This window comes from Hyperoodon ampullatus (genome assembly GCF_949752795.1).
Source record: "Hyperoodon ampullatus genome assembly, chromosome: 7".
Classification (NCBI taxonomy): Eukaryota; Metazoa; Chordata; class Mammalia; order Artiodactyla; family Ziphiidae; genus Hyperoodon; species Hyperoodon ampullatus.
Window position 1 is genome coordinate 11,851,056 of NC_136920.1, and position 16,865 is coordinate 11,867,920.

Genomic DNA, 16,865 nt, shown 5'->3' on the forward strand with positions numbered 1-16,865 from the left:
CCCACTCCCAGGCCTTGGGCTGGTCTGTCCCCCACCTTACTCCAAGCCCCCACACCCTCCTGTTTCTTTCCTAAGGCAGAAGCAGCCTGTCCTTTGAGGTCTTCCTACCCCATGTGCCATCTGGGACTGTCAGGCTTTTAGTAGCTGGGCTTTCTGCCCATGTGTCTGGTCTTCCCCAGTTTGGCTATGAGCCCTAAAAGCTGGAACCTGCTCTTCCGTTCACAGGATATGGCAGGATAAGAAGGCACGAAAACAGCGGCTGGTGACTACTCCAACAGCACAGCCCAAAATTAGAAGGTTGGCCCTCACGGACCAAACTGAGGCATCAGCACCATGGGCAGCGACGCTCACCCAGCTTCACGGTGACCCACCCAGGCACTGCCCCACCACTCCTCTCTGACAAGGCTCAGTGGGTCACCAGTGACCTCCAGGTCCCTAAATCCAGTGGGCACCCTACCTGGTCTCCCTGCAGCATTTTCCCCAATGGCTCCTCATTGCCTTTGGAATAAAAAACTAACCTGTGCCATGGCTCCAAGGCCCTGCATGTGTGGCTACATCTGCAAACACCTCTTTCCACTCTCTCGTGTTCTGCATACCCGTGGCCTCTTTCCATTTCCTCAAAAACACCTTATTTCAGGACGTTCATACACTGTTTCCTGGACTTGAAACGCTCTCCTCCTCTACCCCCAACCCCTTTGTCCAGTGAGCTCCTAGAGCGCCAGTACTTTACCTCCCAAAGCAGTTAACAGTCTGTAATTATATACTCGTGTAACATTCCGATTAACACCTACCTCCCCACTAGATTGTAAGCTCCATGCCAGCAAGGATCATCGTGCCTTTTTGCTCACCTTTGCATCCCCAGCGTCAGGCAGTGCGTCTGCACATAACACGCCCTCAATAAACACTTGCTGAAAAAACGAATAAAGAACAGTGATTTTTCTAAGCACATGCTATGCCTGAGGCATCGAGCTAAGTGCTTTATATGGCTTACGCCTCATTCTGCCCACATTAACAATGAGATAGGTATTAGGTAAGTATATGTCTATTTCACAGCCAAGGAAGTCAAAGCTCAAAGGGGTTAAATGTTAAATGACTTTCCCAAGATCATCCAGCGAGCACTACCTGGGTAGGGAGCAAGAACTAAACTATCGTTCTAATCATGAGGAGCGGCGGGCTGTGTGGGGAACCAGGCCTGGATTCCCAGCCAGGAGACTTGGCGGTGGAAACCCGCCAATGGATAATTGTTAAGCTTCTTTCTCCACCTGTAAAATGGGAGCACGAAATCCTGCCCACACGGAAGGCGCCGAGGAGTTTTCCCCGTTACGTGCCCACATTACAATCCACAAAGTCCGGGTTCCGACCAAAGTCTCCCGCTCTTCAACCTCCTCTCCTCCACATCCTCAGCCACTAGCCATACTGTTAACGAGGCGTCAGAACTGACCTCTACCGGTCTCCGTGATGCGCATCCTCCCACCCAGCCTCGCTTCATGCTAGAAGTAGAGGTGGTGGGGTACGGGGGAGGAGGTCAGAGGTTACCGAACTTGGGTCACGTGGTCAGCGAAGGGGGCAGGCCCCCAGCGCAGCTGGCTCCCAGGCCGGTGAGCGCGCGGCCCACAGCAAGACGGGCCTTCGAGGGCCTGCTCACCTGAGGGCTCCGGGACGGCGAAGGCGGTTACCGAGACGGCGGTGGCGGTGACGGTGACGGTGACGGTGACGGTCGTGGTGGCGGCGCTGGCGCCCGCTCACCCAGCTCGCACTAATTCCCTCTCTCGGCGCTCAGGCTCCGCCCTGAGCCAATCGACGAGCGCCTTGAGGAGTTCCCGCCCACCAAAGGACTTCCCGCTACCCGATTGGCCACTCTGATGGCGCTGTAAAAGGCTCAGGGCGCCAGAGGTCACGTGATGCTGAAGACTCGCGCTTCTTAAAGCAACAGCTCTTGGGAGCTTTGCGGGGTGTGTATGGTTCGGTGTACGTTTTAATAACCATGTTCTCGAGGAAAGCGTCCGCATTCCCTTGCCTACTCCTGAGTTTCCGAGCACTTGCATTTATACGAATGCACTGATGCTTTAGACTTTGGCGTCTGCGTTAGTTTTGCTGCCCGCTTGGTGGGGATCAGCTTACCTCTCCCACATCACCTGTCACTTCCCCTTCCCACATCACCTGTCACTTCCCCTTCCCGAACGTTGGATGGGGCTCTCAGTAGGTATTCTCTGCCGGCAAAAGGGTCTTCTGACTGGGCCAAACACACCCCGTGCAAGCTCTAGACTCCAGGGCTCTACCCATTCGGCCACCCTACCTCGTATCCTCCCCATTTCTGTCCAATAAGCCAAATATAAGCCCTCACCTACCTCGCACACTTCCTTGACCGTTTTACACGCACACGCTTTCCCGAACTTGGACAGTTCTCAACTGAAAAGCAGTGGGCTTAGTGAGTCAGACCGACACGGATTCAAACTCTGATAGTGCTTTTGAGCAAATTACCTAAGCGCATTTCCCCATCTACAAAATGGAGTGATAATACCCACCTCACAGGGTTATTGTAGATTAAATGAAAAAAAATGTAGATTGACAGTTGGTAGTTGAACTTTCACTCACACATCACGGGGCAGACAGTGATTTAATTCCTTTATGTTCATCCAAGATGGGACCATTTGCAATGGGCTATTATAGAAAGGAGCTTTCTGTAGGGGAGCATGAATGTATACATCCTTGCCCTTCCTCCCTCTCAGGGTTAGATGCTGCTGCCTCTAGAAAAGAAGATCCTCTGAGACCAGAGCTGAGAAAGCCAGATGGATGGGACTGGGGTTGCCATAGCAACACCACCTAAGGGGACTGTGACCCTGCTCAGTCTCTTCCAGTCATATTCAGAATGATACTTGGAGTAGTTTCAGGACTGTGCTTGGCCACTGGAGTGTCTGCCCACCTATGCATGAAGGATAGGGGGGGCTCCTCTAAGGTTCTGAGTCTGAGATCAGCTCAGATCTCCTGGCTGCTGGCAGACCTTCTTGCAAAGGTGTTATTGGTAGGGACAGCCATTGGCAACCTTGGCAGCGTTAGACAATGAAGAGAGGATGGCCTGCAGGCCTGTAGGATGCAGTAAAGCTGCATGCAAGCTGTCTGGGGCTGATCTGCATCCAGCTTGAGTCAAAGCAGTAATAAGACCCACATGACCATAGATGGGAGAAAGGTGGCTCCCACTCACTCCCCAGCCACCAATGCCTGGCAAGAAAAGCTATGATGATTTTAGAGTTAGACAATTAAAAATTTTTTTTTAAATAACAGCTCCACTATTCATTAGTTGTGTGTGTGACCTTAGGCATGTTTAGTTCATCCCTCCGACCTGTTTTATCATCTTTCAAGTGGGGTGACAGAATGTTACATGGAACTGTTGTGAAAATTCAGTAATGTGTGTAAGGATTTAACATGTTACCAGGCACATACTCCTGTCACTATTAAGCCCGTGACCTCTTTAAGAGGCTGTAACTTCCTGGGAATTCCCTGGTGGTCCAGTGGTTAAGACTCTATGCTTTCACTGCTGAGGGCCTGGGTTGAATCCCCGGTCAGGGACCTAAGATCCCAAAGCTGCATGGCCAAAAAAAAAGAGGCTGTAACTTCTAGACTCCCCTAGTACCAAACCTTAAAAGAAGATCAGAAGAGTCCAGGACCATCTCCAGACCATCCCCACTTACTCGCTTCCCTATCCAGTGCCAGCCTTCTCAGTGCCACACCCCACATCCTCACCAGCAGTTCCATGAGCTGCTCCTCTGTCCATCAGTCTCTTCCTTCTGGCCTGGTTTTACTACTGGGGTATCCCCGACACAATTTACAGATGCATGATTCCATTTGAGAACTTGGGAAGAACTCTACTCTCAGTGAGACACATGTTTAGGGCCTAGGCAAAATCCCTGCAACCTATGTAATCAACTCTGTAATCAACTCAGTGTTGGGAAGTGGTTTCACAACTTGAACATTGTTTCCGTGGCAAAATTCATTGCAAATCCAGCACAGAAACATTCCTGGGTTCAACACACTTGGGAAAACTGGCACAGTGCTGAGAACTGGAGATACAAAAATCAAAGGGATGCATATGAATCTATAATTATCTCAATAAAATAACTGAAATTTTATGTAATAAAAAAATGGAAAGGGAGACAATAAGGAAATAATGTGTTTTATGACATACTAGAGAGGTATGAATGGAAGGGCCTACCTCTGTCCAGGAGTGGTGAGGCGAGGGGAAGGGAAACACATTCAAATGCCTTTTCCTTACCAGGTTAAAGGCAGTATTCTGGATGTTTCATAACAGGTCTGGACCTTGGCACGGTTGACATTTGGGGCCAGATAATTCTTTGTTGTGGGGTGGCTGTCCTACACGTTGTAGGATATTAGCAGCCTGCCTGGCCTCTACTCACTAGAAGGCAGTCGCATCCCCACCCAGTTGTGACAAGAAAAAAATGTCATTGCCAAATGTCCCCTGGGGACCAAGATCACCCCAGGTGATAATCACGGCTTTATATGCACCATATAACAATAATTATAATTAACAGCTGAGTACCTATCATGGGCCAGGCTCTGTGCCACCCACTTGCACATACAATCTCTGATACTAGCAGCAACCATCCAAAGAGGGTTATATGATCATTTTACAATGAGGAAACATAAGGTCACCCAGCTAGGACTGCAACCCAGCTCTGTATCAACCCAAATACTGTGCTTTCTATGACACAGCTCTGTTTCCCAAGGAAGTCAAGGAAAGCTTAAAAAAAAAAAAAATTGACTGAGATTTGATAGATTCCTAGGTAGCAAGCAGGTAGGTTGGAAAAAGGCATTCCAAGGTAGACAAATAGTACTGCAAAGACAGTGTGAGGGAGGGTAGCGTGTCTGCTTAATCTTCTTACTTCGTGTATTTCTGTTGTGTTACCCTAAGGAGATTATGAGCCCTTTCATATCTTCAGTTCAGTTTAGTTTAATAATTGATAAGCAAATAAAGGCTGTAGTTTATGTGCCCATCCTAAGAAGGTCTGGGACCCCACAATCTGTATCATTACTGTCCTATTATTCACCTCTCCCTACCTGCTGTCTCCTCTTCCCTCTCCTCAGCTATACTCTTGGTTATTTTTAAGGCTGGGGAAAGGGCAAATACTCTGAAACTAGACTGGGGCTTAGGACTTCCCTGGTAGCGCAGTGGTTATGAATCCGCCTGCCAGTGCAGGGGACACGGGTTCGAGCCCTGGTCTGGGAAGATCCCACATGCTGCAGAGCAACTAAGCCCGTGTACCACCAACTACTGAGCCTGCGCTCTAGAGCCCGCAAACCACAACTACTGAAGCCCGCGCGCCTAGAGCCCGTGCTCCACAAGAGAAGCCACCACAATGAGAAGCCCACGCACCGCAACGAAGAGTAGCCCCCGTTCTCTGCAACTAGAGAAAGCCCGCACGCAGCAACGAAGACCCAACGCAGCCATAAATAAATAAATAGATAGATAGATAGATAGATAGATAGGGGCTTAGAGTGGCTCTAATGATAGTATCATTTGCTGGAAGCCAAAGACCCAACACTAGCGCCTTCCCTTTAGTGAGGTCAACTTTAGACCTTGGCAAAAGGGTTAGTCAGATCCCCTGGTGGGTGAAGCTAGTTAAGGCATCAGGCCAAGAAAAGAGGGGCTGGCAAGCAACTGGTCCTCCAGCCTTTTTAAAAAAAGAGTTGTTCCGGGTCTTCCCTGGCGGTCCAGTGGTTAAGACTCTGCGCATCCACTACAGGGAGCAGAGGTTCAATCCCTGGTCGGGCAACTAAGATCGCACACGCCGCACGGTGTGGCCGAAAAAAGAAACCAGACTTGTTCTTACCAAAGAAAGAAGGAGATGACACTTCCATGAGAATCAAGGACCTTTTATGGTTAGAACACACAGTCAGAAATCTGGGAGTGGCTGCTAAGCCACAAGAAGAGCCAGATGTCTTCTGAGGACAAGAAACCTTCCTTGCCTCCTCCACAGCAGCCAGACTGGGCCTCTGGACAACACGGGAAGTGTGACAGTCACACCTCCTGGATAAGGACCAAACAAGGTAGGAGGTCATGGTGCTCAGCTCACAAGCCCTGCCGAGAACAGGAAGAGCACATTGGTTACACCCAGAGCTTGGGGCAGCCCTAAACATCGACTTCCCATCCCGAGAGGCACATGTCCTTGGTCTTCCAAGCAGACAACAGGAGAGTTTCTGTCATCTGTGGTTCAGGCATTAAATCCCATATCCACCCCCTGCACCCACAAACCCCTCCTGCAGGCAATGACCCTGACACTCACCCAAGTAATCATCCATCAGGGAGCCGATAGCAAACTGCAGAAGGAAAGGTAAAAAGGAAATGAAGCCAGAGCAAGCACAGAGCTATCCTCTAACCCTCAGCCTCAGGGCTTCTGCCCACCCATTTCTTCTTCCAAGCAGAAGAGCACAAAACCCCCAGGAACTCTGGGTAGGCAGAAATCATCAGCTCTGCCTGGTAGAGGCAGGCAAGAGACTCACAATGTCATTCTTGTCCACACGGGTCCCCACAATCTTCAAGCGGATCTCATCGTCCTGCTGAATCACAATGTCCTGCGGAGGAGGGAACAGTATACTCACACACCCCCAGGCCAGTACCCTCCCTCCGAGTGGCTCATTCTCTTGTCCCTCTCACTGACTTCTTCCTACCCACTTACCTCATCCATTGTCTTGTAACATGGTGGGTTGGAGTTAGGATCAAACTCCATCTCTGATGGGATGGACTGAAAGGAAGGTGAGACTGGGTAAGAGTACTTTAAAAGGATGCTTCAATAGATGCTCATACCTGTCTCCTCCTTAGACCCACCCAGTATGCCTAGACTTACATGTCGAGAGATGAAGCAGGACATGGGCCCAATTTCTGTGAAGAGTCCAACCTAGAAGGGAAATGGGTGACCTTGCTTTTCTTTTGTCCCCCAAAGTCTTCTAAGCTTCCCGTCCTTATCTGCTTCCTAACATCAATAATATTCTTCATGTTTTGAAACCACTCTGAAGTTTGGCATTTGTTTTCATTTCTTTATTTTTTCAAGCTTTCGTTTTAAGTTAAGGAAGTGTAGTGGTAAACAGCTGAGGCCTAGAACTTGTCGGAACTTGGGATTTGAACACCTGTTGGCCACATGACCTTGGCCAGTAGACAACTTCCCCAAGCTTCAGCCTGGAGAAAAAAGCACAGGGATAAAAGCACTCACCTCAGAGTCACTGTGAGGCTTTGCACATTACCTGGCCCAAAGGAACTATTCAATCAATGGAGGCTACTATTGCTTTGACTATCAATAATGACTTACATGCCCCCGAGTGAGGCAGAGCAAGATTACCATACCATTTGACAGGGGAGGAAGCTTGAAGCACAAAGAAGTGATGTGGCCAAAGACACAGAGCTATTAACAAGCGGAGTTGGGATCCATCCCAGATCTTCTAAGGGAGTGACCGTCCCACTAACTCCTCTGATGGTCTTACCTTGTTGACCTGAGTGACAACGGCATCCACGACCTCCCCTTTAAAGGGTCGGAAAACAATGGCCTTGTACTTAACTGGATAAAGGACAAAGCCTCGGCCTGGCTGGATCACACCAGCACCGATATTGTCGATGGTGGTGACAGCAATTACAAAGCCATACCTGCAAGGAGGATGAGACGGAGAAAGGCACCGTGTGTGGAAAAGCCTCTAAAACCATCTGCCGCAAGAGACGCTGAGCCTGGGGGTAAAGGGGTGGCACAAAGGGGAAGTAGATGGCACCCCTGCCCCACAGAGCTTAATAATCAAGAGAGGAGACAGGACAATGATCAGCATCTAAAATGCCAAATGCCGCTCTCATAATTTCACAATAAATGTCCAAAAGGGCTGCAGTCCTTGAGCCAAGAGACATCAATCTTGGAGATGCCTCAGAATCACCTGGGAGAAACTTATTAAAATGCATATTCCCGGGCCTTCCCCCAGAGAGTCGTGATGCTGTAGGGATGAGATGAGGCTCAGGAACCTGTATGTTCAAAGAACACCCCAAGTTACTCTGATGCTGGAGGCCCAAGTACTCTCTAGCCCTGCTCATCCTCACTCATTTACATCACCGTGTGCGAGGCTCCTCTGTGCAGAGCCCAGAGATGGTCAAGTCTCAGTCCTCTTCCTTCCTCCCCCTGACTCTCAATCTGCTTTTTCCTGCTCACTCATTCATTCAACAAACCTTTAGTGAGGCCCAAGATGTGCCATGCCAGGTCCCTGGGACAGAGAAAAGCAGCAGAATCAAAAGAGACTGTGAGCTCCACAAGGGCGGACCTCATTCTACCTTTTTCACTGACACAGAGCCTGGCACACAGCTGGAGCTTTAGAAATGTTTGCAGAGTAAATGAATGACCACCAATCTTGGCTGAAGGAAGGAAGCTCCGTTATCTAGCTTCGCAGAGGGAATCGTGGGAACACAAAGCAGGAAGCATCTAACTGCCTGGGGCTCCTGGGAGAGTGAGAGGGCTCGCCAGGGTAGGTAGCAGAACCTTTCAGGATGTGTAGGAGTTGGGGAGGGGATGCAGGCATAGGGAGACGTGTGCTCACTGCTTAGGTGGCACGGAGGGCGCGACACTCACTTGCCGGTGCAGGTCCCCTCCACCTCGGTGAAGAGCTTTTGCTTCACCGTGTTGAGCAGGTTGGGGCCGAAGTAGCGTGGGTGCAGCAGTATCTCGTGCTCCAGGGAGATCTGCAGGGAAACGGGGATGGAGACCAGGCTACGAGCGGCAGGAATGTGAGGCAAGAAGCGGCCCCTAGTCCCGGTCCTCCGCTTCTCTCCTCCTCTCGACCCTGCCCTCGCCGCCATCCCGTGCCCTGCTCACGTGGTAGAACATCTTCCCGGAGGAGGCTGGACAGCAGCCGGGCCTTCAGCAGCGGCGGGAGCGAGCCTCCAGACCCACCGGAAATACAGCAACTGCCCCAAGCCCGCTTCCGGGACTGCCCCGGAGAAGTGGGAGGGACTCGCCTCCTCCACGGACCCCATTGAGCCTCGCTGTCGTGGGCGGGGAATCCGTGAAGCTCCTCCCCTCTGTCCAGCCCAACAGCGGTCGAAATGCCAGAGTCCCACAAATTATCAGTGTACGGCGTAGACTAGATGCTCAGTAAATCCTTTTAAAAGGAATTAATTAATTAATGAGAGATGACATAAATAAAGCGCTTTAGCAGAAGCTATTCATTCAGCAAATAGCTGAAGACTGCTTTCACATATTAAGCATAGTAAGTAGCTGTTCTTATCTCATTTAATCCATACAGCAACCCCACCAGGCAGGCTTTGTTATTACTCCCATTTACAAAGAAGGTCCCAGGCTCAGAAGGTTGAGGTCACTCAGGGTCGGGATTCAAATTCAGGATGCCTGACTCCAAGACTCTTGTATACTCGGGCATTCATTGCCTGGCTCTGGTAGTTTAGAGATGAAACCCGCAAAGTCAGAGCCCAGAAGGCAGCGCCCCCTCCAGGTGTGAAGAGAACCTCAAGTCACTGCGCTCCTCTCAACCCCCTCTCGCCCCCTCGCCCGCCCCCTTACACCCACGGACCTAGAGAACTGGTGAGCCTTGTCTGTTCCTTCAGCCCTGCTCGCAGTTTTGTAGATAGTCCCTTTATTAAACTCACCTCAGTTAACCAGAGTGAGCATGCAGTCTGTGCCCTGCTGGGACCCTGACTGATAAAAGGGCCATGGGAAGAAAGGCAGAAACACCATGAGACGCGGACCTATGATAAAGGCTCAGCAAGAGCCGCTGTTTCTAAAGCCCAGACAGTCTCTGGGACCTTGAGCAAACTCCCTGTTGCCTACGTTTTTGTATGTTGTAAGAAAGCCTGACCTTCCCTCCTGCAAGAACAGAGACCTCATGCTTTCTTAGAGCTGTCACACACCAGTTTCCATTGACGCTGCCCATTTCCTAGAATGATTGAGGTCGCCAGTCAGCTGCTCAGACTCCTTGGGGATCCCCTGCACCTGCAACCACATAAGGAAGCAGATGGTGGGACGGAGGGCAGGGCCTCAACAGCCCCGACTCCCTCTTTTCCTCTATTCGAAGCCAGCCTCCCCGCAAAAGCAACCTTACCTGCTGACAGTGGTGTGCTGGAGCCCCCTACAAAAGCCAGTTGTTAATATTTCAGGAATTTTGCAAGCCAGTGGGTAAACACAACCATTAATAAAAAGTTAATTGTCTTGGGACTCCCCTGGTGGCCCAGTGGGTAAGACTCCACGCTCCCAATGCTGGGGGTCCAGGTTCGATCCCTGGTAGGGGAACTAGATCCCGCATGCCTCAACTAAGTCTGCGTGCTGCAACTAAAAATCCTGCATGCCGCAACTAAGACCCAGCACAGCCAAAATAAATAAATAGATATTTTTAAAATGTTAACAGTAATTTAATTGTCAACTTACAATTAAATGAATTATACTAAAAAACAAAGGCAGAGGTGTAGATGAAACAAGTTTGGCAATATATTGATAATCGTTGAAGCCAGATGATGGATAACGGTGGTTTCTTACACTTTTCCTACTACTTTTGTGTGTTTGAAATTGTTCATAATAAAAAGTTAGAAAAAAACAAAAGTGTGATACTGTGATTTACAGTAAATATGTATATATATTTGGTCTTTCCCTCCGTTTCTGTCACAGAGCTCATAAACCCTTGGAATTGCCTAAGTGATAAGATGATGAATGTGTCTTGATATTCATAACAAACCCCTTTCAACCACACCTGAGTTTATGTTAACGAGGTGACTTTTGGAAAGCACCTAAACCAGGGGAAACAACCAAGTGACGGGTGGGTTGGAACTTTCAGTCTCAACTCCCTGACCTGGCTAATGAATTAATCAACCCTGCCTTTGTAGTGAAAATCTCCATAAAAACCCAAAAGCATGGGGTTCAGAGAGCTTGGCGTTGGTGAAGACCTGGAGAACTGGGGAGAGTGGTGAGCTCAGAGAGAGCACGGAAACTCCACGCCCTTTCCCCATCCCATACCCTAGGCATCTTTTCTATGTGGCTCTTCCTGAGTTAGGGTCTTTTATAATAAAGTGGTAATCTAGTAAGTGAAATGTTTCTTTGAGTTCTGTGAGCCACTCTAGCAAATTAATTGAACCCAAGGAGGCGGGCGGGGAGTGGTCTTTGGAACCTTCAATCTATAGCCAGTCAGATGGACAGATGACAACCGGGACTTACTATTGCCATCTGAAGTGGAGGGCAGTCTTGTAGGACTGAGCCCTTAACCTGTGGAATCTGATGCTATCTCCCTGTCGATGGTGTCAGAATTGAGTTGAACCGTAGGACACTCAGCTGGTGTTTGAGAATTGCTTGGAAGTGTGGGGGAAAAAAACCACACATTGTAATTAGAGTCAGAATCATTAGCAATAAATACTTAAAACTCATCACTTCCTATTTAACACAGTTTACTATTATCAATGCTCTTGAGGTTATTTACACCTACTGTGTCTGTGTGGTGTAAATGTTATATAATTGTCTATGTAGGTATAAGAGTTCCAGTTGCTCTGATATCCTCACCAGCACTTGGTATTGTCAGCAGGGTATATTTATTTGTTTGCTACTCTAATAAGTGTGATAGTATCTCATTGTGGTTTTAATTTTCATTCCCCTAATGACTAAGGATGTTGAACATCTTTTCATGTACTTATTTGCCAAGAGTGATCTTTTCAAAACTCACGTCAAATCATGTCAATCCCCTACTTAGGGCCCGATGGCTTCCCAGGGCACTAGAATAAAACCATCACTCTGACCAACCAGGCAGGGGCCAGATTCAACCAACTCTATTTTCTGCCTCTCTTCCTCTTGCTTTCTCCACTCCAGCCACATTGGCCTCCTCTCCCACCTTGAGACCAATGCACTTGCTATTTCCTATGCCTACAATGCTATTTCCTACGCCTACAATGCTATTGGCTCTGATTTTCACCTGATGGGGATGGGGGAGCTCCTTCTCATTTTTCAGTTATAAGCTCAATATCATCACTTCCAAGAGGCCTTCCATGACTGCCCTGACTCAAGTAGCCACACCCCAATCACTCTCCTATTGTATTGCTTTGTTTTATTTTCTTCATAGAACTTAGCCCTATTTAGCATCATCTTATTAATTTATGTATGTGCATATTGCCTGTTTCCCCTCAAGAAGGGCAGGGATTCCTGTGTGTTGTGTTCCTCTATATCCCTGATGCCTAGAAGAGCCCCTGGCACACAACAGGTGCTTGGGATCTATTTGCATCAGTGATTGAATCTCTAGCAAATAATGGAGTTTAACAAATATGAGTTGACTGAACCTCATTCTCATATTGAATCTATTATGATCTCTTCAAGCTCCCCAGGCATGGTTTGGCCCTGATAAATCCTCCCCAAGCCCTGATCTCTTTGCCTCCAAAGCTTCAGAATCAGAGACAAGCTAGAACAGAAAGAAAATAGCAATGGAAAACAATGAGCTGTATCGAGATTCGGGGTACAAAGAAAGTCTACTGAAGGATTGTTTTATTTAACTTTTGTTGCACAATAATCCACCCCAAAACTTTGTGGCTTAAAACCACAGAAATTTATTTATCTCATAATCTACAGTTGGAGCAAAAGACTCAGTGGGGAAGGTGTGCTCCTGCTCCAGGCAATGTCAGCTGGGCAGCTCAGCTGGGCACTGGAGGGTCCACTTCTTTTTTTTAATTTTTTTTATTTTTTGCGGTATGCGGGCCTCTCACTGTTGCGGCCTCTCCCGTTGCGGAGCACAGGCTCCGGACGTGCAGGCTCAGCGGCCATGGCACACAGGCCCAGCCACTCCGCAGCATGTGGGATCTTCCCGGACTGGGGCACGAACCCGTGTCCCCTGCATCGGCAGGCGGACTCTCAACCACTGCACCACCAGGGAAGCCCTGGAGGATCCTCTTCGGAGATGGCTCAATCACATGGCTGGCAAACTGAAGCTGGCTGTTAGCTGGAAGCCTGGTTGTGGCTATGGCTGAAACACTTACAGGTGCCCTCTTCGTGTGGCCTGGGTTCCTCACAGCATGGTGGCTGGGTTCTAAGAGAAAGCATCCCAAGAGGACCAGGTGGAAGCTCTATCCCTTTTTATGACTTAGCCTCAGAAGTCACACAGCATCACATCTCTCTGAGGGTCATAATCTCTCCCGGACTCAAGGTGAGAGACCTTACCGGATGGAAGGAGCATCAATGTCATATTGTAAAAGGAGCATGTGGGAGGGAAGATCTTGTTAAGGCCACCTTGGAGAACACAATCTGCTGCAAGCATAGGTCTTACCAACCTACAGAGTAGTAGAGAGGAGCCCTTGTCATGATGTCTGTCACCTGTCTCCCAAAGATTTATACACAAGCAGCAGGTCCAGCCCCTGGAGGGCAATCTCTGAGCAAGGATCACCCATCCTAGCTGCCCCTCACGCTGGTTCTAGGTTCCTGCTTCTGTGCCACCAGTTCATCCAACAGCTAGGATAATCCTGCCCCCAGCTGAGTCTGAATCCTCTGGCCATGGGTGCAACAACCCTGAGGACCACCTGGGGGACACTCCAGGAAGACAAATCTACAAAGTGGTTAAGGGTGTGACTTTGAAGATAGATAGACCTAGATTCAATTTCAGCTCTGCCTTTTATTAGCTTTGTGACCTTGGCCAAGTTACTTAACCAAGTCTCACAAGAACCTCAGTCTCTTCTTCTGTCTAATGGGGATAAGAAAGGCTATAATGGAATTAGAGATCATATGTTTAGCACATTGCTAGCAGTTAACAACTACTAAATATATGGTAGGTATTTTTCTAATTTCTACTAATACAAAAACGCATAGAAGAAAGCTTTTCAACCTTTTTCCTTGGGGGAAAGTTACGGCAATAAGTATGAAATTTCTTCTGTTTTAGCTTTAAAATTTACATACTTTTTTTTCATGTGCCATATAGTCTATCTATGCCAGTTTAATATGCCTATTCCCCAGATAAAAACTTTTATCAAAAAATCTGACTGAATGGTGCTCTAGAAAGATGTTTCCTGGCATCCTGTAGCTCTGTGTACCCCAGGGTGGGGGTATGTATATTCCAGGTTTTTTTTTTTTTTTTTTTAATGAGAAGACTTGTCTAAATTGAAGACACTTTTTTTTTATGGCTGTGTTGGGTCTTCGTTTCTGTGCGAGGGCTTTCTCTAGTTGTGGCAAGCGGGGGCCACTCTTCATTGTGGTGCGCGGGCCTCTCACTATCGCAGCCTCTCTTGTTGCGGAGCACAGGCTCCAGACGCGCAGGCTCCAGACGCGCAGGCTCAGTAATTGTGGCTCACGGACCCAGTTGTTCCGCGGCATGTGGGATCTTCCCAGACCAGGGCTCAAACCTGTGTCCCCTGCATTGGCAGGCAGATTCTCAACCACTGCGCCACCAGGGAAGCCCTATATATTCCAGTTTTGAGAAGCAAAACCAACAAGTTGTGCCCTGCTTAATGGTGCGCCTGGGTGTGAGAGAGGCTGAAATCTAGCACACACTAGGCTTATTAAGCCACAGTGGCCACTAGCCTGTGTTGACCAAAGGGATTTATACAGAGGTTAAAATAAATGTAATCTTTTTTTTTTTGGCTGCACTACATAGCATATAGGATCTCAGTTCCCCGACCAGGGATGGAACCTGTGTCCCCTGTAGTGGAAGCGTGGAGTCCTAACCACTGGACTGCCAGGGAATTCCCAAAATAACTATAATTTTTTTTTTTTTTTTTTTTTGCGGTACGCGGGCCTCTCATTGTTGTGGCCTCTCCCGTTGTGGAGCACAGGCTCCGGACGCGCAGGCCCAGTGGCCATGGCTCACGGGCCCAGCCGCTCCGCGGCATGTGGGATCTTCCCGGACTCCCAACCACTACGCCACCAGGGAAGTCCAAAAACTATAATTCTTAAAACCTGGGTCCAGTATGTTTGGCAACCCCAGAGTGTGTCAAGCACACAGTCTTTGTGCCCAGTCTCAGGTTCATCTTCATTCTGATCACTTCTGAACCTATAAAAACATGATCGCTTAAGCTTCCTGAACAGCCTATGCTCCTCACTGCTTAGCAGCTCCACAGCCCTCTCTCCTACAAGGGTTTTCCCTCCAGTCCCCTGGCTTTAAATACCATCCATATGCTGATGACACTCCCAATGTATATCTCCAGCCGCAGTGTTTCCCCTGATCTTCAAGCTCACAAGTCTAACTGCCTGAGGGGAAGCTCTACCTAAAGCGTCCAAACAGAACTCTCCATTTTCCTATCCCATTGTCCCCATCTCAGAAAATGGCTGTCAGCCACACCATTGCTCATGCAAAGATTTTAGCCATCCTTGACTCCTTTTTGCTCTTGACTCTCATCTCCTATCCTAATTTTAGCAAATTCTGTTGACCCAGCACTTCTCCCCAGCTCCACCATCACTACCCTTGTTTAGCCACCATCATCACTTGCAGAACAATTTCCACAGCTCTCTCCCTGCTCCCACTTTGATCCCCTATGCTCCTTTCTCCAGACTAGGCAGGATAAGCTTTTAAAAGCAAGAATCGTATCAGAACACTCCCCTGCTTAAAACCCACCAATGGCTCCCGATTATACTCAGAATAGAATACAAACTCTTCACCATGGCCAATGAAATTCCATGCCCACTCATTTGTGTGAGGTCAGATTTTAATTTTCATATAATCAAAACAATATCTCATAATAGTTTGAAAACAGAAACAGATGTGAGAATCCAGCTGTCTTATGTTAAGCCAGACATCAAAGAAACTTGGAAAAATGTAAAACAATGCCACTATTTTCACTACATATTTTTTTGACTTGGGAAAATAGAGTTATTTTTCCTAGAAAATGAAAATGTTACTTATGTCGGGTTTTTTTTAATTAATTAATTATTTTTGGCTGCATTGGGTCTTCGTTGCGGTGCACGGGCTTCTCACTGCAGTGGCTTCTCTTGTTGCAGAGCACGGGCTCTATGCATGCCGGCCTCAGGAGTTGCAGCACGCGGGCTCAGTAGTTGTCGCTAGACAACTAGCTGCTGTCTAGGAACTCTGGAAGATCTCTTCAGAAGTAATCACACTCTTTATTCTTCCACCCAGGGACATTTTAGGGCCCTGGCCCACTCCCTCCTTTCCTACCAGCTACTGCCCACTACGCTCCAGACAGAGAAGGACACTCATCTCTTTATTGTAAGTTGGCTATAGAGTTTAGGCTAGGGACGCTACGACTGCATTCGCGCAGCTGCTAGTTCTCTGACACCACCACTGCTGAGCCAGGAGCCCAGAACCATCAGACTGGAGGGAGTGAGGCAGCAGGGCATCTTGGAGTTTTTGAGAGAGTAAGGGACCTACAAGAAACAACCGCAGTTCAGAGAGGTGCAGCTATCGCCCACGGTTACAGCAGAGCCGGGTCTAAGACTCGGGCCTCCTGGGTACCACACCAGCTTGTAGGTTCTCATTTTCCCGGTCACCCAGCAGCGAGGGTGACGTGCTGTCCGTTAAGACACAACGCTCTGCGCCGTAGCGGGCCTCGCGGCCCGCCTGGAGGACGTCGCACTCCCACTACCTCAGGTAGCTGGAAAAGCTCAGCCAATCCAGAGGGCTCTGAGGCAAAGAAGGCGGCTAGAAAAGGAAAAGTTTAGGACAGGAGCGCTAACCAATCGGGCGCCTACTTGCCTGAGTGATGGCCACCAGCACCCACTTGGAGACGCCGCCCCGAGCTGGGGGGATTGTTAGTGGAGAGTGAACCAATCCGTGACGAGGGATGGCAAATTTGAGCCAATGATAACTGAGAAGGTGGGAAGGGGCGGAGCTCTCCCGGTGGCTGATCGGTGGTGAGTGAAGAGATCAGCTTTCTCTGCTAGTTCCCACCCTCGGACTTCTTAGCCCCTGGA

At 48.8% G+C, this 16,865-nt stretch overlaps 1 protein-coding gene across 1 annotated transcript; it reads right to left on the reverse strand.

Moving 5' to 3' along the window:
• Nucleotides 1–5,873: 5,873 nt before the first annotated feature.
• Nucleotides 5,874–8,942, reverse strand: POLR2G (RNA polymerase II subunit G). Its single transcript, XM_079708931.1, has 8 exons — nt 8,853–8,942; nt 8,610–8,719; nt 7,492–7,651; nt 6,861–6,911; nt 6,693–6,758; nt 6,517–6,588; nt 6,300–6,333; nt 5,874–6,094 (listed from the first exon to the last, which is right to left on the reverse strand). The coding sequence occupies exons 1-8, from the start codon at nt 8,862–8,864 to the stop codon at nt 6,081–6,083; spliced, it is 519 nt and encodes a 172-aa protein (XP_079565057.1). The 5' UTR covers nt 8,865–8,942; the 3' UTR covers nt 5,874–6,080.
• Nucleotides 8,943–16,865: the final 7,923 nt, after the last annotated feature.

Excerpts from the sequence above, each read along its gene's own strand:
- POLR2G (XM_079708931.1), bottom strand. Across the intron at positions 6,589-6,692 it reads GTTACAAGACAATGGATGAG|GACATTGTGATTCAGCAGGA; the intron begins GTAAGTGGGTAG and ends CCTCCTCCGCAG. Across the intron at positions 6,334-6,516 it reads GTGTGGACAAGAATGACATT|TTTGCTATCGGCTCCCTGAT; the intron begins GTGAGTCTCTTG and ends TTCCTTCTGCAG.